General features: G+C 37.5%; 1 protein-coding gene across 5 annotated transcripts in view; it reads right to left on the bottom strand.

The window, feature by feature from the left end:
• Positions 1-24,138, bottom strand: part of Umad1 (UBAP1-MVB12-associated (UMA) domain containing 1) — a 197,885-nt gene that overhangs the window by 160,965 nt on the left and 12,782 nt on the right. For all 5 annotated transcript variants that reach the window (XR_009588276.1, XR_009588277.1, XM_060374133.1 and 2 more), the window contains exon 2: positions 23,593-23,755. Coding sequence is in view for 3 of the 5 variants with exons in the window: in XM_060374135.1 (XP_060230118.1) it covers positions 23,593-23,755 (163 nt within the window). In the remaining 2 variants the exon portion in view is untranslated. The remainder of the gene's footprint in view (positions 1-23,592; positions 23,756-24,138) is intronic.

Raw genomic sequence — 24,138 nt, 5'->3', positions numbered from 1 at the left:
TTAAACTACTGATCTTCCTGCCTCCACTGCACAAGTGCTGGGATTGCGGCCATGTACCACCAAGTTCTGTTTCGCATAATCAACTTTATAGGATCTGTCATCTTGAAGACCTTCCTTCTGCTGATCACAAAGCAGCATTATACACTATAATACAGGGACAGATGTGGTGTGATATTTAGAAAGGATGATCTCTGAGCAGAGACCCTACTCATCCCAAAGCTTTCCTGTGCTTGTGGATGGAGGGCCTGACTTTTGTTTCAACTTCAAGCTTCCCTGGGGTCCCCTTGTCTTCTGCTTTCTCTGCACTGTATGTCCTCTTCAGTTGCACTAGTTGAAATGGACACCAACACTTGACCTCTGCAGACTATTCACAGTGCTACCTCACAAAAATGGCAAAGAGACTATGAGTAACTCTTCCTGACATTAGTTGATAAGGATCCACAACTGAATAGATTGCTAATATTCTTACCTAAAAAATCTGTCCAAAATCAACAAAATATATTTAGAAGCAACTCAGTGTATAATCCTTCACACATAATGTAAAATATTCGATAACAGACATTAAAAATCAAAGAAACGAAAGCTCACTTCAAACAACTAAAAGCAAAAATTCTTAATGACAAAGTTCCTTATCATGCAATAAGTTACAAAATATATTAAGACACAAACTGAATACTAAATAGTATTTTTAATGATTAAGGTTCTACTATCTTTACTTTCCACCTTTCCTTTTAACCCCTCTACCATCCACCCCCAACCCGTTCCCACTCCTGGTTAAAAATTTTTTAAATGCAATCTATACAAAACAACTGGCTCTGCACTTATATATGTGTGCGCACACCCGCAGACACACAAACACACACACACACACACACACACACACACACTATGTATCTGGCACCACGTGATAATTTTTTTATAAACCACCTAGTAAAAGCAAAGCATCTTAATGTTTATGCCTTCTGTATCTGCTAAAACCCATGGTATCCAATAAGCATAGATATTTATTTAAGCCAAGTCAGCTCAGTACTTATTCTTTATAGAAGTTTAAGTCTGCTGAAGCACAGTTAGTAAAGTATATTACCAGTTTAGTAACAGAATCTGCTTCTATTTTTGAAGTCCATGCTACAAAGGACAAATACAACAATAAATTTTCCTTTAAATGTTTCAAGTTATGAAGCACTGCATTTTTGTTAACATATTAATCTTTTAACTTGATCCCAGTATAACCAAAATGGTAAATGCTAAATACTAAACACATGAGTTATTGAATATAGGGCCATTGCAACTTGAGTAGCTAACATAGAAACAACTTATAACATATATGTGTATACAAACACTCACACACACACACACAATTAAAGCTGAGCAATCAGTTTGGTCTTTCTCAGTCTCTAAGAAGCCTATTCAACATTATCTGGTAAAACAAGGATGAAAGACAGGATTGTAAGGCACAAAGAAAAGATTCATTTTATTCCTAATTCCCACTTGAATCTATGTATAATGTTAAGTTACAGACAGTTAAGGAGAAGCTGTTGTTTTTGAATATGTAATTGCTATTTAGATGATAATGGTATGGATGTAGCAGTGGTGCCATGATCCAAATTTGAATATGGTCTTAATGAAGGAAGCGAGGAGAAGAATGAGGAATGAAATACAACAGTGTCAGCAACAGACCTTAATGAAGCAAATCACTTTCAGCACCTTTGTAATTCAGGAGAAGCTGCATAAAAAAGTGACCACCAAAGGATCAAAAGCAGGGCCTTTGCTAACTAAACATGCTTAAAACATGACATCACTGTCTAGGCAACAAGGCACTGTGGCAAGCAGTCTTGGTGTTTGTGTTTTAAGGATCACATTGCAAAATAACTAAATTACAAGATCTGGCTCAGCAAACCAGTTTCCTTAGAAAGCATCTTTATATTTCAAGCTAATGACATTTCTGAACAGAATAGGAATTTAAATGCCCAAAGGTATCTTGGCTGATTTTTAAAAAGCATTAGATATTAACACCAGGAATACCTTTAAGGCAAAATTAAACTGGATTCTGAATCAGAGAAAACAAAAGAAATTTTTTTCAAGTACCAAAATATCTATTTTTGTTATATTTATAAAGCATAAGATAGATATTATTTAATAAGGGATGAAATAATTTACATACTCATACTTTAAACTCATTTCCATTTTAAAAATCACACTGACGCAATCTAAGAGCATATGGCATTCCCACTGCCAAATGGAGCATACGTTTAAAGGATTTAACCAAGGTAGCACTGACGATGGTACTGGAAACTGAAAGCAAAAAAAGGTGCCTGATTACAAAGCTAACTTGATAGCTTTAGGAATACTTTTTCACGTCTCTTAGGTTATTATAATGTGGTGGTAATATTCATTCTCTACTAGGACTGCAGGCATCACACACAGTTTACCATCAGAGCTAGCTAATGCAGTGTTTTCTGCACACACTAGTACATACAGGGCTATAGAAAGAGTTTTGCCTATTTATCTCAATTTCTCAAATATATACACAAATGATAATTTTACCAATCGAAGAATGTTAACACAACAGTTTTATATTTATAATCAGCAAATTACTCATCAATATTGATATAATCAATTTACTGTTTTTAAGAACTGACTTCAAATTTAAGGACACAAGAATATAAGCCTGACACTAAAAAAGATTTACTGTCATCCCTAGACCACTGTTAGGATCTACCACCATTGCAGATTCATGTAGTGAAATGGATTTATTTTAAAATTATGTTAAATCAAGATGGTCTAGCACAAACTATCAAAACCAGCAGACAGGGTGTAAGCTAGTCATGAACACTGACAGGCTCTGTAACTTGCAATCTCAGCTCTGCCACTCACTAACTGCAATCTCTGGCAAGTTGGTTAGCTTCCTAACAGTGCCGAGTTCTTAGTGCTGCTTTGGAAATGTGTTCATCGTTATCATCTGCATGTGTTATTTAAGCTTTGAATACTTCATTTGCCCCAATCTCTCAAATAATAATGATGATACTAGGACACTTGCAAGGATAATCTACTAAAAACTACCTAACACATATCTGACATATGTTGCTGACAGTGTGAGTGATTATGTTTTTCATCCCTGTGATATCCAAGTCCCTGTGATATTTCCTGAACTTGTCCTTCTCTCCTCTAACCAGCAAACCTACACCTGAATAATAGGATCAGCTTCACTGACTCCTTTTAGGTACGCCTCAAATCTACATTAATAACTAATCATTTTTCCTCTCAAAAGATGTTCTGCATTTTGTTCAGACTATGAATTTCACCCATTTTCACTGTATTTCTCTTTCTAAAATTAACCAACCTACACTATCACAAAACCTAGGATTTTGCTATAATTAGAATGTGTTCTCTCAAAGATCATGTTTTGGAAATGTAATCCCTAGTGTAATAATGTTGGGAGATGGAACCTGCTATGATAAGATGAGGTCATGATGGGTTCACGACTATATTAATGTCTTTACACTAGAAGCAAGCTATTTATTGTAGGCCTTTCTACAATGGAGTTTGGTTTTGTTGATCACCCTTGACCTTCATGATGCTTACTGTTGACTGTCAACTTGATGGAACCTGCAATCAATCAACTAGAAGAAGAGAAGCCTGCAGGCATACCTGTGAAGAACACACACACACACACACACACACACACACACACACACATGGGTATATACTACGGTATACTTAGGTAGAAATTCTCAAAACATTAAAATAGTAAAAGGAATATATTAATTCAATAATTAAAGGACCTACAGGATTTCTGGTACAGAAAGCTCATTTTAAGCACATTTTTTAAAATCTCTGTATAAAAACAGTAACAAATATCAAGTAGATTCTAATCACCATTTTCGTGGGTAACAGTAATCATCTCTGGCAAATAATATAAATTAATTGTATTCAACATAAACAGTCATTTGTTGCAAGCGTAACCAAGAAAAAAAACTTCTTTGTTTGTCTCTTGAGATAGGGTTTCTCTGTGTAGTCTTGGCTGTCCTGGAACTCACTCTGTAAACCACACTGGCCTCAAGAGTCAGATATCGGCCTGCCTCGTAAGTGCTGATATTAAAGATGTGTGCCACCACCACTTGGCTAAGATTTTTTTTCTTTTTTTAAACAGGCAGTAAATTCAGTATTGTATCAACCAAAAAACTGGCTGATGATATTATCCTGAAATTCTGCTATGGCTCCTTACAACTGCTTCAAACAACCCATAATAAATTTATATTCCAGGAGCAAAGAATGATACAAGTAAGAACCGAGTAGTTTTCCTCTGTGGCTAGTGTAACAATTCTTATAGGTGGGTGAGACAGTGACTGTTTATCAACATACACAAGGCGGCTTGTTGTTCAGCACTTTTATAAAAAACAGTACAGGGTACTCATGGTCACCAGTGGATATGAAACCCAGTTGTCCTGCCTCCCATTGTGACCCACAGTCTACCCCTTGTGACCCACAGTCTACCTGTAAAATAGCAACTCAAAAAATTAGACCTAGTAAAATATGTAACACTAAAACTATACTAAACACAGTTCCTCCTTCCAAGGTCTGAGGAGGACACTGATGATTACATCATAAATGCAAAGAAACTAGTTCATTCGAGTCTAAATACAAGATAGCTTGCAGGCACTATACGGATAGCAGCAAATGGCATGGCTCTGAAGCCAATCTATGAATAACTTAGCCTATAAAATCAAGGTTTCTATCAAAATCACTTCCTGAACTTGAGAACGCTTAACTATACTCATGTATACCCCTCCTTCTGACAGAATTTCAGTTCTGATTTTTACAGTTCATGAACCACCTCTTATTCTAATAATTCACGAAGGAAGACATGAGAGGACTGAAGTACAACATGGGACATGGCTGATGGAAAATAACTAGGAGTAATGGCTACCGTGAAGTACATGACAGGTAGGTAAAGGGAGATGGAAGAATACAAACAGTGAGGCAGCTTTAGAGAGATATCGGTCAAAGATGTAGGGAGGGCTTGCCAGGAAATAACTAGGCACACCTACAACTACAAACGCTTGGGTACAGTATGGAGGAGCTGGTAACAGGCAAGAGTAAATACTGACAAACAGCCGCTTGTTCTACAAATACTCCTAACTACACTAATCCTAATTCCGAGACAAATAACAAGGAGGACTCGTAAGGCAGGGATGAAAGCCAACTATGAATAAGTATGGCAGAGGAGGATGAGGGGCCAGACAGCAGTACAGGACTTGCCCAGGAAAGAGACCCTGAGTTGGATACTCAGTGCAGCAAAAAGAGAAAGACGCAGAGGGACACATCAGCAGACAAGCAGATGACTCAAAACGACCACTACAGAAATACTCAGTTTTCCATCAGAAATTGTGAAAGAGTGAGATTTGGGAAAGTCTCTCCTAAATAAGGATGGTAAGTGAAGCAGTCCAACTTTTATACCCAAAGCTGAGGAGTCACAGAATGTCACAGAGATTAGCTTTGATATACCAAGATTACTCTCAGAAAGAACAAAAACTGCATGAAATACTTCTAATTTAAGGCTCTTTAGCTTCATTTTCCCCTTAAGATTCTAAGCTCCTTGCATAAAATTCACCTTTATGTAAGTTTTTAAGGTTCTAAGCTTCACCGTTTGGAGGAAAGTATATAATATGTATGTATGTATGTATGTGTGTGTGTGTATATATATATATATATATTACATATATAATAATACAAACATCTCTCTATATATAATACAAACAGATTTATGTCTATGCATATATTGTAAATAGTGTAGACTCCATTCCACCTCACAGGCTTTCTCTAGGATACTGAATATATTATTAAATGTTATTAACTAACTAGCTGCACAGATTTACAGGTAAGCTGCACTTGCATGAGTTTTTCTTATTCTATATTTTGAGGCACACGATATTAGTTTCCCCCCCTTTATGAACTGAATATGTGTTTCCTCCAAAAATTTATCTGTTGGAATATTAACTCTCAAGGTGAGGGTATTAGGAGGCCTTTGAGGTGACTTAGATACCAAGGTTATAATCTTAGTACCCTAGATAGAGAAGCTCTAGAAAGCTGACCGGCCACTTCCACAGTGTGAAGAAGAGAGATGGCATTCTGCTGACTCCCAAATGGCCAGCACCTCAATCAGCCTTCCCAGCTTCAATACTGTGAGGAATCAATCTCTGTTCTAAGTACCCAGTCTACAGTCTATGGTATTCTACTGTTGTAACAAGAAGGCCATCCAAGGACAGTAAAGAGATTACCTACAAGTGAGTGCCTTGAAATATATAAAAGGCTTACAAGTAGGTAAAATGTCACCACGAAAGAAAAATACCCCACTACAGTTTTCTTTCACTATACCACAGGGCTTTATTTTTAACCATAGATTTCTAAATATGACATATAAATATATAACAACAAAACCAAACTTTATTTCTAGTACTAAAATCTTTAATTCAAAGTTGAATACAAAGATTTTTCCATGTGAATTCATTTTTTTTCATCTACTCAATAAAGATTTTCTGAACACCTAATATTTGAAAAGCATTTTAAAGATTATGATTCTAGAATCTCAGAAGTTATGGTCCCACAGGAAGTGTGGAGTTAGAGAGCATATCAACCTCCTCAGAATATAGCTGCGGGGCTAACTGTGATGAGCCTAGAGGAAGGAAAGCCATTCTGATCTTAAACTTAAAGCTAAACCATTGTCAAGATGACCTTGGACATGGAGCCACGGCAGCATGGACCACCCGAGGGATTCAGTTCTCCAGCATTGCCTGAAGTGAGACTTCCCAGTCCTCCTCTTTACTACAGTCTGGTGCCTCTATTTTTAAACAGTTTAACGATATTTCTATTTTAATACAAGTATAAACAAAACAAATCTGTACTTCTAATTTATAAATCTTATAAAACTCTAAGCTTAAGTTATGAATGAATAAAACACAAATATACTTAACTTTCAAATTAAGTAGAAAAATCAATTTAAGAGACCCCAAAGCTAATTCTAGACAGGTGTGGTGGCTCATGCCTATAATTGCAGCAGTTATTAATGTAAGACAGGAGAATACCACATGTTCAAGATTAAGCATGGGTACTGTCTTAGTTAGGGTTACTTTTACTGTGATGAAAGCACATGACCAGAAACAAGCTGGGGAGGAAAGAGTTTATTTGCCTTATACTTCCATCACTGTCCATCATTAAAGGAAGTCAGAACAGAAACTCAAACAAGGCAGGAACCTTGAGGCAGGAGCTGATGCAGAGGTCCTGGAGAAGTGCTGCTTACTGGCTTGCTTCTATGTCTGGCTCAGCTTGCTTTCTTATAGAACCTAAAATCACCAGCCCAGGAATGAAACCACCCACAATGGGCTGGGCCCTCCACAATAAATAATAAGGAAATGCCTTACAGACAGATCTTATGGAGACATTTTCTCAGTTAAGGTTCTCTCCTTTCTGCTAGCTCTAGTGTGTGTGTCAAGCTGACAGAACTAGTCAACACAGGTACAGGATAAGACTGTCCCAAGAAACTAAGCAAACCAAAGGAGCTGGTTTAGTCAGAAAGATGCTGGCCTTACAAACATGAGGGGCTGAGTTCAAGCTCCGGAAGCAGTGTAAAGAAAGCCAGGTATGATGTGCACAGCTGTAACCCAGCAAAAGAAGACAGACAGATCCTTGGAGCTTATTGCCAGTCAGTCTAACCTACTTGGGGTGTCCCAGGCAAGTTAGAGGCCCTGCCTCCTTCCCAAAAAAAGGTAGATGGCTGACAACTTAAGGTTGTCATTTGTTCTCCACATGCATATATACACGCACTAAACAAACAAGCCAGAAAACTATTCATGCTAACTTATTAAATACAGTAAAATGGACTCCAGGGATCGGCTAGTGGGTACAGGTGCTTGATGCTAAGCGTCATGAGTTCAATTTCGGGGACTCAAATGGTAGGATAAAACTGACTCCAAATTGTACATTCTAACAGTCAAATGAGCAATCACCAGAAAAGTAGTCTAATGCATGAAATTCCCCAAAGAGAAGGCCTCTTAACTCTTTGGAGGGTCTCCTGGAGAAGCAACAGCATTTTTATCTGAACATATCTCTGGTCTCATTACAAAGAGTGGTTTAAGCTGCTGAAGAGCTCCGAGTCTCACTTAAACTGCATGCACTTACTCTGGCACACACAGCCTGTGAGAGGCACCTGATGAGACCAGCACATCTCCTGCGTGCAGTTTACTACTGGACACCTCGTAACTCACAGTACTTTGCACTAAAATAACCATAGCTGTATTATATACTAAGTATAGAAGTCACACAAAGTAAGGCAACACTGGAAAAAAAATCCTTCCTTAGTTGTCCTAGCAGATACACGTTTCTCTCAGAACAAAATAATATGAACGATAATTCTGAAGGCTGTACTAGAAGGCAGCCGTGATAACTTTTCCAATCAGATTTTATGCTGACCCTTGAAAAATCTCTAACAGGAAGCCATAAGATAAGCAACTTTAAGGAACACCTTCAAGATGAATAGTTACCTTTCACATGCCTTTTAGAAATGATGGAATGTTGCAACTTGCCTCACAAAAGAGAAGAGTCTGATGTCACAGTAGTATCTGTGTGTGTGTGTGTGTGTGTGTGTGTGTGTGTGTGTGTGTGTGTGTGTTCAGGTGCACATGCACTTATATGCATGTTTAAGTGGCTTTTTTAGACAATGAATAGCAAAAGTGCTGGACAATGATGAATCGGTCAAAGCAAGCAAGCAAACAAACAACCCAAACCCCCGACACAATCTGCCCTACTGTAGAAGGTACTAGCTTTCCCATCTGGCACATCAAAAGGGTCAGGTACACAGTTCACTGATAGGGCCACCATTTGTGCAGATTTTAAAAGCCCCTCCTAGGAAAATATACCAAAGTGGGAATTAACATCGATGTTGGAGCAGAGAGGGTGTTCACTGAGCTCACTTGACTTATGTCATGGCTTGTTCCACTTCACGTAGTCAAAGGCCCAGGAAAAACCAATAAATCAGAGAACAGTTTTATGATAGTCTTAACAGATTTCAAACAGAATGTCCAAAACAGGCAGTCCTTAAAAGGGGCAGGGGTATCATCATTCTAAGTCTGGGCTGATTGGCCCCTATCACGGAATAAGGATAAACCAGCTGGCCATGACCAGAGACCACTATTCTGAGCTGACTAGATGCTCAGAATATTTATTACATATACATATTACATATACATCAAAAAATATAAAGAAAATCTTTATAGAGTGCTCCATTCAGCCTAAATTGGTGAGTCACTTGTTCTGTATGAGAAAGCTACTGGAAACAAATGAGGGCATGCCTTGATATCCACAGATTTCAGGCAGTTGACACTGTCTGAAATGTACTTTCCCATGACAAATGGAAACTAAATTTTCACAACTTTTATTATCAAATTCAAACAACAGGTTAGTCACTTCCAAATGAGACATCATCATAAGTTCCAGAGCTAAGTGTCTTTTTTTTTTTTAAATCTTACAGCTTAAACATTTTTATTTAATTTTATGTGCATTGACCTGAGGGTGTCAGATCCCTTGGAACTGCAGTTACAGACAGTTGTGAGTTGCCATGTGGGTGTTGGGAATTGAACCCAGGTCCTTTGGAAGAGCAGACGGTGCTCTTAACCACTGAGCCATCTCTCCAGCCCTGAGCTAAGTGTCTTATGAAAGTATTTTTTCCAGAAAAATCTCTTTATTTTATATTAAGGCACACTTAATCAGATTCCATTTAGTTTTGTAAATTACCTTTACTACAATATTGCACAAACGACAACAAAATATTATTTTACTGATTGTTTTTTTTTTTTTTTTACTTGTTTGTTTTAAAAGAAAAGTACCTAACGTCAGTGGAGAAGCACATACCTGTGATTCTAACACTTAGGAGCTGGAAGCAAGAATACTGTCAATTTAAGGCCAGCCTGGATAACTTAGTTCTAGGTTAACCTCAGATACATAGCAGGACCTTCTCTTTACCCCACATATACACACTGTCTTAGGATTTCTATTGCTGTTAAGAGACACCATGGCCACAGCAGCTCTTGTAAAGGAAAACATTTAACTGGCGCGGGCTTACAGTTTCAGAGGTTTAGTCCTTTATCATCCATGGTGGGAAGCATGGTGGCATACAGGCAGACATGGTACTGGAGATGCTGAGAATTCTACATCTGGGTCCTCGGGAAGCAGGAAGAGAAATGGCTTGAACTTATAAAACTTCAAAGCCCATCTCCTAGATATGCTTCCTACAACAAAGCCATACCTACTTCAACAAGGCCATACCTCCTAACAGTGCCACTACCTATAGACCAAGTATTTAAACACAGGAGTCTACAGGGCCATTTTTTTTTTAATTTTTATTTGTTTATACTAATTACAGTTTATTCACTTTGTATCCCAGCTGTATCCCACTCCCTTATTCCCTCCCAATTGCACCTTCTTCTACCCGCCCACCCCTCCCTCCCTCATCTCTTCCTATGCCCCTCTCCAAGTCCACTGACAGGGGAGGTCCTCCTCCCCTTCCTTCTGACCCTAGCCTATCAGGTCTCATCAGAACTGGCTGCACTGTCTTCCTCTGTGGCTTGGTTAGGCTGCTCCCCCTCAGGAGGAGGTGATCAAAGAGCCAGCTACTGAGTTCATGTCAGAGACAGTCCCTGTTCCCCTTAAGAGGGAACCCATCTGGAGAATGAGCTGCCATGGGCTAATCTGAGCTACTCTTTTAAAGAGTTTAAAATCACCACAGTTTTACTTGAATTATATATTAATGATTTTCAAAATATCAGATTATAGTACTTTCTAAGATAACAATAAACATTTTATTTTAAAATATTTAATATTTCATTATAGATTGTACTATACATTTTAATATTTCTCTATCAAAAAGAGAGGTAGCATATATAATTTTAAGGCTACAGGATTCTTAGGGATAATTTTCAGCATTTTTGTTTGTTTTATATATTCAAAGTAATTGAAAGTATATATATTTATTGCTGAGAGAAGTCAGTAGAGCTACCTAATTAGAAAAAAAAAATCAAAAAGCCAACACTATATTTGAACCACTTATAGTGGAAATGTTCTCTCCACTGTGAGATGCCCTTCTCACCTATAGGATTCTTTTTATTGCTAAAGCTGCTTAAATATATCACCATACAAATTTAATTATGATTTATACCTGTTACAAAAATATGCTAATACATCCAAATACATTTTAATAGTCTCAGTTCTGCTTTATTTAAATGTTTTCCATGCCCTAAAGGTATGCAGTTTCTCTCAACTCTTTGGAGGTCCCCAAGGTTACAGGACCTTGAAGTACATAGAGTTTAGTGTGGTACAAAATGGTATTTCTCAAGTAGCATTTTCGTGTGCAACTTCCTGAAGTCAGGGAGAGGCATTGCATTACCAATACTAGTTATGAGGTAGCAATGAACATAATTTTGTGATTGGGGATCACTACAACATAAGGAACTGTGTTAAAGGCTCACAGCACTGGGAAGGTTGAGAGCCACTCACTGTGTAATCTGTAGGTCTCACATAGCATTGAGACCTACAGATAAAACCCTATGCTGAAGCTGTTCTTCTGCATCCTTGGACATCTGCTCTGAGAAGAAGAGAACACTCCATTCCCTAGTTTAATATCTCTCATTATGTCACTATCTCTATGGCTTCATTTTAACCTCCCAGTTCTTTTATTAGCAATTAGGCCAGTCACTAGGCAATTAGATCAGAAAGGTTCTGCCCTGATGGATGAATTAATGATGTAATTGTTTGGAGTAAATCATAGAAATGGGTTCCTGATTATTATGGTTTGGACATATTTTAGTGATTGTTTTTTTAATGTGTGTGGATGTTTCACCTTCACTTATGTCTGTGTACCACATGCTAGTGTGGTACCAGCAGACGCCAGGAGAAGTCATCAGGTCTCCTGGAACTGGAGTTACATACAGCTGTGAACTGCTATGTTGGTGCTGCATACTGAGCCTGGGTCCTCTGTAAGAGAGCCGGTGATGCAGAGCCATCTCTCCAGCTGCCAGGTCGGACAGAGTTTAAAGATTTATGTGCTTAATGGCTTGAATCCAGGAATAAACTAAATTGCACTGAGTGGTGGTGGACCTTTACGAGGCCTGACGAGGGCGATTAGGTCAAGGCACCTCCTCCAGAGAGGATTAATGTTTACCTCTCAGGATACTTGCTCTAGGACCAAGTTATTGACTGTGAAAACAAATGAGTATAAAGTAAATTTGGCTTCTTCTGCTCTCTTTTTTTCTTTTCCCACCACGTGTCACCTTTCTCTTCCACATGTTCTTGTGACCATTTTCACATGAACTATTACTGTAATACCTTCAAACATACTGTGACTCAGAGGCCCTTATTATAAGCCTCTGAGCTTATAATAGATGCTATAGCCCAATAGTTTGTCAGCTCAACTCATGAGCCTGATAAGGCCTTTTTGACCTCTGCAATTATAAGAAGTAAATCCCCATTCTTTATAAATTATCTGGTCACCAGTATTCTGTAATAGCATCACATAACATAGACTAAGCTACCATCTTTGTTTTCTTGAAAGTGCTTGGTCAGCAAGTAGAGAAGGCAGCATTGGTCATAGTTGTTAATGGGGAGATAAGTGTAGACCCCAAAGAAAAGTGGCTGGGTAGAAAAGCCAGCAGTGACATTGGGGATTACATGCTTGTTTTGTTGTTTATTCCCCAGAGCTAGACAGTGGAAAGTGAAAGCTACCTGAGGAGAGAAGAGCTGCACTGGTGAAAGTCAGGAAAAGCAGATGACTGTGTGCATGAACTTGCTGCTGTTTGCTGGGAATTCATATTCATACAATCTTGCGGGGAAATTAAGTTGACAATATGCACTAGACTTTGGCAAAGTAGGTTTTCTTTCCTTCGGTAATTCCACTTTCAGTTATTTATCTTTGAAACATAGAAAACTGCAGCTTATAAAGCGGCTATATTTACTGTTTCTCTTTTGTGTATTTGATATGTCTATACTTTAGTAGCTCCTGAAGGAAAGACATTAAATCACAGATCACATGACTATAGGTGATTGATTTAACTTCTGTTTGTTACTGTTGAAGTTGTATGTCTTACAGATTCTTTGTAAATCCTTATAATTCTGAGATATTTATAGCAATCCTTATGAATCTTATTTGATAGACTTAAATTATAATATAGAAAAATCTCAAACTTTTCATTTGTTCTGTAATAATTTAATAGTCTAAAGACTTTCCACAGATGAAAAATGTCTTGGAGAAGCTAGCCAGTATTTTATTAATTTTTCAATGTTTCAATGGATGTTGACACTATTTATTCCCAGAACTGCTTTATGAAACCAGTACTTGTAGTCTTAATCATTAAGGTCAATTTTTTAGCAAAGATTTCACTATATTTTGAAATGTTTATTTCTTTTTACTGGGTTAAACCAACTTATGCCATTTATTTTATGATAATTTTTATTACAATTTCAATAGTTTAGCAATTTTATAATAGGAATATTGTTTTATATTCCTTTCCTTAAATTAATTTGCAAGGTAGTTCTGTGAAATTTTAAGTTTAATGTTCTTTGAATTTATGTTTATCTTGTTTGTTATTATCATGTGTATGCATACACACATTTCTGATGTGTCCATGCATAGATGGAAGTTAGAAGGCACCTTTCAGTCATCGCACCTTTGACCTTCTCAAGGCAAGATATTTTTATCATGCTTCAGCCTCCAGGCTAACTAGTCCTCAAACTTCCTGGCAATTCTCTTTTCTCCACCTCCCATCTCACAGCAGGAATGCTGGGAGCACAGGTATACTCCACTGCTTCCAGCTTTCTGTCAAGGGTTTCAGGGATTTCAGGTCACCAGACTCTGCAAGCAAAAACTTTGACTTACTGAGCCATCTCACCTGCCTTAAAGTGTTAATTTTAAATCTTTATATTGCTACAAATTACATGTAAAATTTTTTCTCTACAGTGTATTTAGCATGGACTGCTTAGTTAATTAAGTTGAAATCACATGCTATTTTTTAAAATGGCAATTATTAAAAAGATCTTTTTCCATCTGAGGAATGATACTTCTTTATCTTATTGTTTTAAAGTTTTAAATAATTTATAAAACATGTGTGTGTGTTTCAATATGCGCATAGATGTGTACATGTATGTACATGGCTGTATGAGCACAGATGCATATGTGCACATTTGGAAGCCAGGGGTCACCCTCAGGTGGTGGTGTCAAGAGTCACCTTGCTTTTTAAGTAGTCTCTCTCTAGTAGTTGTTGCTCCCTGAGTAAACTGGGCTGCCTGGTAAGGAAATTCCAAGGAAGCTCTTCTCCCCAGTGTTGGGATTACAAGGAAGTGCCTGGTCTTTTTATGTGGGTGCTGGGGATAACTCACGTCCTACTGCTTTCTTAGTAAGGAGGATGTTACCAGTTGAAACATCCTCCAAACCTGGGAGATCTTTGTCTTTTTTAAAATTGAAACTACTTTAAAAAAATTCTGCATGTTAGTGTATGTATCTGTATAGTGCTGTTGTGCCTGGTGTTTGAGGAGGTCAGGAGGAGGCATCTATATGCCCTTGAGCTAGAGGTGTAGACAGTAGAGAGCCACTGTATGAGTCTTGGAAGTAGCAAACACTCTTAACCATGAGCCATCCCTACAGCCTCTGTGAGATCTCTTTTAATTACTGCTATTATCAACAGATCTGGACTGTCTAGTAATACTTTTTTTACTTAAGTTATTTTTTCCAACTTATTGGACAAATTTTAACTTAAAAAAAAAGAAAAAAGAATAAGACTACCTTTGGTGACCTTCTATACCGATGGGGTAGCAGTTAAGTAATTGGGAATTTGTCTGTATCATATCAGAGCATTCCTAAGATTTAAGCTTGGTTTACCAGTAGAAAGAACCATTGTTGCTCCCTGCCAAGTAAGTAACAGTTTGTTTACTTGTCATTAACATTTTCTCCACCACAGTTTATCTCATACAGAATTCTCAGACTCACCCAACTTTGGGTTTTGATTTATAACGTACAATAGTTATGCTCCATCAGATAAGAGTGTGGAGGAATCACCATCTGCTAACTTTGGTCTCTTTGCCTTTTTGTAGACTGAAATAACTGTTAATTGATACTATCCAATTAACTTTTGTCGCACACTCTTCAGCCATGCCCTTTTCTTGTCACTTTTATGCGGAAAACTTCCCGAGTATTTAGTCTCAGACCAGGAACACTCATGCTCTTCATAGTCTCTGGCATTCGCTTCCAAAACACATTCAGTTTTTCTGGCAGTGGAATTTATGCCAACAGAATCTGACCCTCCTGTACCAGAGTACTGAGGGAAGAAACCCTGCTGTGCGCATGTGCACCTCAGTACTACCATCAGTAGTAATTTTTGTTCTAAGTAGACATGGCATCTTTTCTATCTCTTTGGTAATAAATATGTCATCTTTACATTTTTTATTTTTCTACATCTGTCTTCAGTTATGCTTAATCTTGATTATATTTTCAACAGCATTTTGTAATTATTTTATAGATTTAAAAGGCAAGGAAAAGAAAGATTGATAGGAACCACTGACCTTTATATGGGGCATGTACAGATGATATTAAAAAATAACTGATTTTTTATCTTTTTTTTTGCCCTGAAGGTGATGATATTCTCTTTCAAAAAACTTTCATTACATTTATGTAAATTTATGTATCTTTGCATGTATGCTTGTATGTATTGAATGTGTTTGTGTATATGAGAGCATGCATGTGAATATATGTATGTATGTATGTATGTATGTATGCATGCATGCATGCATATATGAGGACCAGTGTGGGAGTTGGTGAACTCTTTCTACCAATGTGGTCCTAAGGACTGAACTCAGATCATCATGCTTGGGAGCAAGTGCCATCTCCTGCTGAGTCATCTTGCCAGCCTGAGATTCACTCTTTTACAGTTAAGATGATCCGTATCTTTTGTTGTTGTTTGAATAGGGCTTTGGTGTGTGTGGTGGTTTGAATAAGAATGGTCCCTGTAGAACCCTCCTCCATTGCTGGTAGGAATGTAAATTTGTACAACCACTTTGGAAATCAATTTGGTGCTTTCTCAGATAATTAGGAATAGTGCTACCTCAAGATCCAGCTATATCACTCCTAGGCATATATCCAAAATATGCTCAAGTACACAACAAAGATATTTGCCAACCATATTTGTAGCAGCTTTATTTGTAATACCAGAACCTGGAAACAACCCAGAGTCCCTCAAATGAGGAATGGATACAGAAACTGTGGTACATTTACACAATGGAATATTACTCAGCAATTAAAATAAAAGGAAATCACGAAATTTGCAGGCAAATGGTGGGATCTAGAAAAGATCATCCTGAGTGAGCTTTCCCGGAAGCAGAAAGACACACACGATATATACGCACATATAAGTGGATATTAGACATATAATATAGGATAAACTAAAATCTGCACACCTAGATAAACTAAGCAAGAAGAAGGATCCTGGGTAAGATGCTTCTTACAGTTTTGTTTTTTTTTTTAAAAAAAACAGTAGAGATTGTGCACCTAAGATTAACTAAAAATTTGTAGTAAGTAGTTTATATATTTTTACTTAACATTTACTCTTATCTGTTGAGGAAATAAAGAAGAGACTCTAAGTAAAATGTACAAGCATGAGTATCATATCAAAGTAATTCAGGTAGGGTTGGAAGAGTTTGGAAAGAGCGTAGCTAGTGACAAAGCACTTGCCTAGAAAGTGTAACACCCTTTGTGTGATCCCCAGCACAGAGACATACAACTGTTCTTTGCATCAAGAATGGCATACACTGTTTGACAAGGAATGAATATAACCATATAGTACTCAAGTATAAGCCCTATAGCACTAAAAAGCCTTTCTTTTCAGGCATTATTAGTTTTGACTCTGAGAACATTATAAAATAAACAGAGCAGGAATGATTATTCTCCTTTTATACATAATAATGTTTTAGACAGCAAGATATCAGTATCATTAGCTCTGCTTGCTGCGAACATCTTTATTTCTGAGCATACTCCATGTTCAAAGCATCCAACTAGGAGAAAAGGGCACACATTGCCTCTGCACGAAGAAATGACTATCTTAGGATTAGCCTTGAAAAGGGAGGGACTGCACTAGACTTACAGAATGACCTTGTGCTAAAAAAAAAAAAAAAAGCATGGTACACACTTTAATGGCATACACACATCATATTGTTAACTATGTAGTAACTGCGCTGAATCAGTGACTTATAGGAATTGCTGTAAAACTTTTGGAACTCTAAGTCAAAGGTTTACACTCCAAACTTATGGAAGGACTTAGTTTTGTTTCCGGAGCCTGCCATTTTTAGATACATATGCTGAAAATACGCTTGGCAGCACCGAAGGAAAACTGGAACCCTTAAAAGAATTTGAAAGATTACTTGAAGAAGTTGATAACTGTGATAATCAACCACTGTTTCTGCTCTTAGTGCTGATTTAGTGGTTATTATTGTGTATCAATCTGGGAAGCCAAGTGGAACAGTCTGGAAAGATCTCAAAACTGTATGCAACATTTTATGGGAAAAGAGTTTGTATTAGTAACCTCAAATTCTCAAATGTCAGTTACTCTAAAAATGCCAAGGACTATCTTTTAGATGCTAGATTGTTTTATAATCCACTTGGGCTGTGGCATTCTGTTAGTCAGCTTTTTGTCCCTGCTGACAGGTGCGGGAGAACTCAGCTTATGAAAAGAAAAGGTTGTTTTGATTCAGTTTTGGAAACAGTCCATGCTAGGCTGGTCATGTCGCTTCCGGTGTGCAATGAGGCAGTACACCACGGTGGGGACATGTGGAAGAAAGTACCTTCTCGCTGAAGCGAACAAGAGGGCGACGGGGACCCCCCACTGAATACGCGTCCTTGAGAACACACTGGCACAGCAGCCCGGCAATCTTCCCATGCCCACAGCTTTATTAGAAATAGGACTGCCTTGTATTTTTTGATAAAAAGTGAAAATAAAAAAATCTTAGATGTTATTCTGAAATATCTGTCACACAATCTCACCTAGAGACAACCGAGACGCACTACAAGTGCACAAAAAGTCACAGAGCACTGGGAAAGTGCACGTGTGTAATCAACTTAAACAAAATACTTCCCAAATGCTCTGCTGCTTTAAAAAGAAAAAAAAAAAAGAACAAAGAAAAAAAAAAAGAACTGTTTCCAAATGCATTACATGTATAGATAGACTTCACTTGTTATTATTATGAAGCTTTCTGTTCTTTTCTAGATGTCTGGTTATCCAAAATTTTTGTGGTCTCACTTTTTGTTATTTGTTTATAGTTCAAATGAGGTGGCAGAGAAACTATAACTTCATGTTTTGTTAGGTCTTTCTCAAAGTGTCTTAACATATTATTTGAAGGTGAGCAACTAGAAAATTGTAGAGAGTGAACTATAGTATTCCTTAGCCCTGCATGTCCTCTGCAATCATCTACAGGGGGAAAAATTGCTACCACTGGTATCTCAGCTGAATACCAGGCCCATTTAATCAGAACCTAGGAATAGGCCCCAGTACAAGCACATTTTCCAAGTGCTGCCCTAATGGGAAGAATTAGAAATATAGATTAGGGAGGGAGAATCCTAATTTGCATTTGAGTCAGCCAAATCCACTGGGCCCCAGAAAGAATGAATGGCTTCCCTACAATTGTGTAAAATACAGAGTTAGCTCTGCCTCTCTGTGTAGTTGGCATCTTTTCCCTATCCTATACAATTAAGCTCCTCCCGCTCTATACATTCCTAAAGATAGAAAGGGCAGTACACCCCCACATGGGGATAACATCCTGAACTAAAGGAACTAAAATGATGCATTATCAGCATTATCAGCTAGACCAGAATTCAGTAGAAATGAATGTGAAAATTCCACCCATCACACACAGCTCCAAATTTCTTAATGGGACTATAAGAACGTACACTACATAATGAAGTTAAAGGAAACATCCTAGTACATTTGCTTTGGAATTTAAAGGTCAAGCATAAAAATATAAAGAGACCATTATGTTAAATTAAACGTATTTGAGTTTTTCTGGATATTACTATACAAGGACAAGAACAAACTACTTCTTAAATTCATGAACACTGTTTTTTTTTTTTTTTTAAGGTCTGCTCATCTGTTTCGTAAGAACAGGAGTTAAAATAGAAAGCACATGCCAAAAGCCTGTTTAGTTTCTGCTGTTGTAGCTAAAGCTTTTAGCTAGACACAGAATCAAAGTTACTTACTAACCCCTATTCTGTGGAATATAAAATTTCACCGTACACAGCTAAGTTTTCATTCTCAAAAACAAAAAAAACCCCACAAAAACAGAGATGAGAGACTAGTTTTTAAAAGTCCTAAATAAATAAAAAAATAAATAAAGTGGTCTTAAGTATATGTACATACTTTGATTCCCAGAATGAGGAATGTAACAATAAAGAACCTTCAAAACACCTGATTACATTTTAAAAATCTGATTTAATCCTTAAGCTATGTAAAAGGGGGAAACTAAGATACGTTTTTCAATATCAACACTTAAAGATGAAATTCAAGCTACTATGAATTGTTAAAACAGTTTTAAAATTCATTTTTACAAAACAAGTAGCCCGTTGGAAAGGAAACTATGAGTTCTTGTGCCCTTACTTTAAGAAGTACCTGCATATGCTGAAAACTGTGGTACATTTCAGTTGTACTCTGTCCCAGTTCTTTGTGACTCTGTGATAGTCTGCTTGCCCAATTCCGTTCTGCTGGCTCCAAAATTACATGCAATATTGGATCAACAATATTAGTGGAGGCAACGACAATAACCTATATTACTTCCTTTCATTTTATATCCTATGATTTCGCCACTGATGTTTTCCCTGTTTTGGCTATAACATAATAAGCTAATACATGCCTTTGTCTTGGTTTTGAATGGAATTATATGCCAACATCTAGGCAATACCGTCTCCTAATTTAAAATAACTACAAGGTTGCACATTACACTAGTAAATTTGTAATCAACTTAAAGATAATGTGTTAAAAGTACAATTAAATGTGTCATAACAGAACAAGGCCCTGGTAATTACAAACAGTGCCATGCTTCCTGGCTTTTCAAACAGTAGCACAAGACTGTGAAAAATCGCCACCCAGTGATGGAAATGAAAACTGCAATTTGTTTTTGTGTAAAATGAATACCCTGGAGGATTACTTCAACTTCATTACTGAATGAACTCTTGCCTTCTTATGTGAATACACACTGTTACACAAGGGAAAAGATTTTTTTTTCTACTAGCTCCATCGGCTCCCTTTATTCTTATTCTACATACTCCTCAATCTACAAAGGCCAAAAGCTTTAGAAATCTTAGTAAGGAAAAGGCTATTAACATGAGATAATTAATTGCATGAGTACTCTACATGTTCCTATTATCAACAAAGTGCCTTGATTTTGTGTGAACATCAAATTTCAACTCTACATTAAACAAGAATAGTAGCGTAAAGGAAAAGGTATTCTTGGATGGAAAAAAAAAACAGAGGACGCCATTTTTTGATTTAACAGTAAAATTTACTGTGATCTTTTAAAAAAAAGGTTATAAAGGCAAATAAGAGTGTAATCTAACCAATTCTGCATAGCCTATATTGGCAGAAAATTGTTTCTAAGTCATAATACTTTTATCATTTAGAAGCCGGAAGATAAAAAACAAAACAAACAAAAAACTAATCTCCTCCAACCCCATCATATTCCAATTTCACATGATAATTAAAAAACCTTATGTGGATATGTACTGAATGGTTTTAATGAACATGTGCCCCAAGTTCATTGATCCCCAGTAGGTGGTACTGTTGGGGAAAGTTATGGACATTTAGGACCTGGAACCTCACAGGAGGGAATCCTGAGGGATTTGAGTCTCCAGCCTCATCTGACTTCCAGTTCTTTGTCCTAGATTCCTGTGTAGTACTAAAGAGGTGAGATGTGACCCTTCAGCTTCCTGATGTGGCCTCAGGACACCTGCCTTCCCTGCTGTTAAGGAAATCTAGTGCTCTGGAACCATAAGCCCACATAAACTCTTTCTCCCATAAATTGCTCTTGGCTATGGGCAAAAGAGTAACTTGTACATATTCTAAGATACATGAATATGTCACCATGTTAATAAAATTATTAAAAATATTTCATGTATACCATTTAATGTATCTTTTCAAAGTATTTTCATATGGTATGCTCTGAAACTAAAACAGATATTACATAAAGACACTACAAAAGGGGGTAATGTACCAGAACAACAACAACAAAAAAAAAATATTAAGGTTTGTCATTTTATTTCTTAAAGATAACACAATATTCCAAGTAACTGGTAGGACTTTTATCAGTAAACTTGGTTAAGTTCATGAATACTGACAATGTTTCACTACGAACATTAATACCATGAGCCTTCAACTTCCATGAAGTTGGTTTCATATAATAGTTTGAAAATATCTTAGTTATTTAAAATATTAGATAGCAAACAGTATGAGGTGGCCAAAATAAGAGCCAAATTTAACAAAGAGTAATACAATGCTAAATTTTCCTTTTTAAAAGCATTTTCATGTTTAAAGGATAAAGTACACAATTTAAGGTTTTTCACTTAAAAAAAAAGCTTCAACTATCACTAATGGCTTAGATTAAAACTGAAGACATGGTGAAAACCCTGAAGCCCTCTCTTCCACCTCTTTGATATGTACAGAACATTACCTACTGTCACCATACTGTTAACAGCATCACAACTTCATATGCCTCTGTTTTATATCAAGTAAAAAAAAATTAAAAATGACAGCGCAGCATTTTAAAACTGCAACAGTACAGAGACTAAAAAGATAGGCTCTGGGAACTGATTACCCAGGCTAATTCCAAATTTTGCTTCAAGCAAGGTGAAAAACCTGGAAAATAAAGTCCTCTCTCCATGGTGCTAGTACCACCCCACTTATGGGTTATTCTAGGTACTTGATGCACATTAATTCATGCAATTCCACACCAACTCCAGTGGATAAGTAGTGATACCATGCTCAGGGACACCTCAGGTTGTTAAACAGCTTCCTCAAGCTAGAAACCCTAATATACTGTGAAGCTGAGAGGTCAACCCAAAGGTTCTGGTTGTAGAGTCACAGTGTTCATATCTGTACTTAACTCTAAACCTGTGCAGTACTCCTGAAGGGGAAGCAAGATGATGTGACAGAGGAAAAGAGAAATGAGGCAAGAAATGAGAGCACAGAGATGATACTGAGATTGACAGCATAAAACTTGAGGAGAGTTACTAAGCCCACAGAACACCAAGTATGCAAAGCATGCCCCTCCCACTTCTGCCCCCCAACCCACTCCCAACACACACACACACACACACACACACACACAAATCAGTGAAGCTAGAAGCTCTGCATTTAAAACCAAACAGGGTTAGCCAGACAGAGGTCTCAGCTGATAGTTCCTGAGAGACATGGAGGCCTCAGCTGATACCTGTTGGGTCATTTGAACATGTAATATCAACTACACTACATGGTTTATTGTTTTTCTGGGATTATGACAGGAGTGATTCTTCTCCGTAAGTGTCAAACTGCTAGACATATGGAGACAACATCAATCATGCTTAGTCCAAGATGGTCCTGGGAAAACTTGCTCAAAACACAGCATGTCAGCCTTTGAGAAAACATACATCAGAGTGTGGATAGAGCAAACAGAACAGCTGGTACTGAGTTTATTAGAGTAATTAAAGTCTTGGAAATTTCCTCATGAAATGGCAAATCTGGAAGGCTGTGAGACTTCCAAGTCTCAGTCAAAGATACTTCTCACTGCAGTCAGTCTTCCTTGGAATAAGAAAGGTGGCCCACAGCAGTGATCTTTACCTGCTGAGGCAGGAGACTTGCAAAGCAGATACCTGCTAGGGCAGCTGTAAGATAACCAACAAAATATCTGCCCAAGGCTACATGATAACAGAGACTGTACAAAAACCAGAGCCACTTCACCCATGGGAGGACCTTGTCTCTGATATTCCATGCTGGCAAACAGATGTGGTAGAAGGTAAAAAATACATAAAAAGCTCTAGAAACTATAAGTGTGCCACTGTCATGTTCTTTAAATGAGTGCATGGTAACAGAGAACAATGCCATTTCTAATTGTGTAAAAACAAACAAAAATGAGTAAAGTCTTTATACATGTCTTAATATAGAGATATTAAAAAAAAAAAAAAGAAAGAACTAGGGGTTGGAACGCCAGACTTAGCTGGAATAAAATTCATCAGAGAAGAATATATCCCAGAACACAATGGTTTCTAGGAGGCCTGAGGTTTTCTTAACTTTTGCTGTTCAGCAAATTCAGGAGGTGAGAGGAAAAGCAAGAACCACCTGCAGCTTTCCAGAAACTATCATGGGGCTGACAAAGCCTTGCTGGCTGTCAGGCACAAACTCCTGACAGAGCGAAAGGGGAGGTCAGAGAAAAGTCACACACAACTTACTCTGAAATTAGAAGCCACAGTTCAGAAACCTAGCATATAATCACCAACTAATTTTTAAAACAAATCATCTAATTAGGATTTTGTTTCTTAAAAAGACTCACCTAAGAGGACAAAACCATCTGCTTCTGTCTCTGGTACCGAGGGCTTTTTGGATTCCGCAGGCTTTCTGAAGAAGTGGAACATTGCTGCTGCTGCTGCTGCTGCTGCTGCTGCTGCTGCTGCTGCTGCTGCTGCTGCTGCTGCTGCTGCTGCTGCTGCTGCTATCTGAAACAGACATTCTGTATGAGGCCAACTCAGATGGGACCAAAACTTCTGCCCTTCTCGGTAAAGAGCCTGTCATAAAGGTAGCATAGTAGTAACTCCTAGGAATTCCAATGCCAGACTTAAAAGCATCAAACTTTCTCTAGAGATTAGATGATAAGATGTATAAATCAAGATACATCTGTTTACAGTCTAAAATCTGTGCCCTGGAAGTTTACAATGCGACCTCTTTCAATTTCTGAAGATTTAGAAGAACATGTAGGAAAATACTCCATTAAAAACTAAAATCAACAGATAACACTTGAGTCAGAGAACTTGGCAAACCACACAATAAACATTATTAGTTTGAGGGGAGGAAAAACAAAAAACCAAAAACCAAAAATCCC

This window comes from Meriones unguiculatus, chromosome 21 (genome assembly GCF_030254825.1).
Source record: "Meriones unguiculatus strain TT.TT164.6M chromosome 21, Bangor_MerUng_6.1, whole genome shotgun sequence".
Lineage (NCBI taxonomy): Eukaryota > Metazoa > Chordata > Mammalia > Rodentia > Muridae > Meriones > Meriones unguiculatus.
The sequence above is the reverse complement of the archived record's forward strand: the minus strand, read 5'-3'. Positions and strand labels throughout refer to the sequence as shown.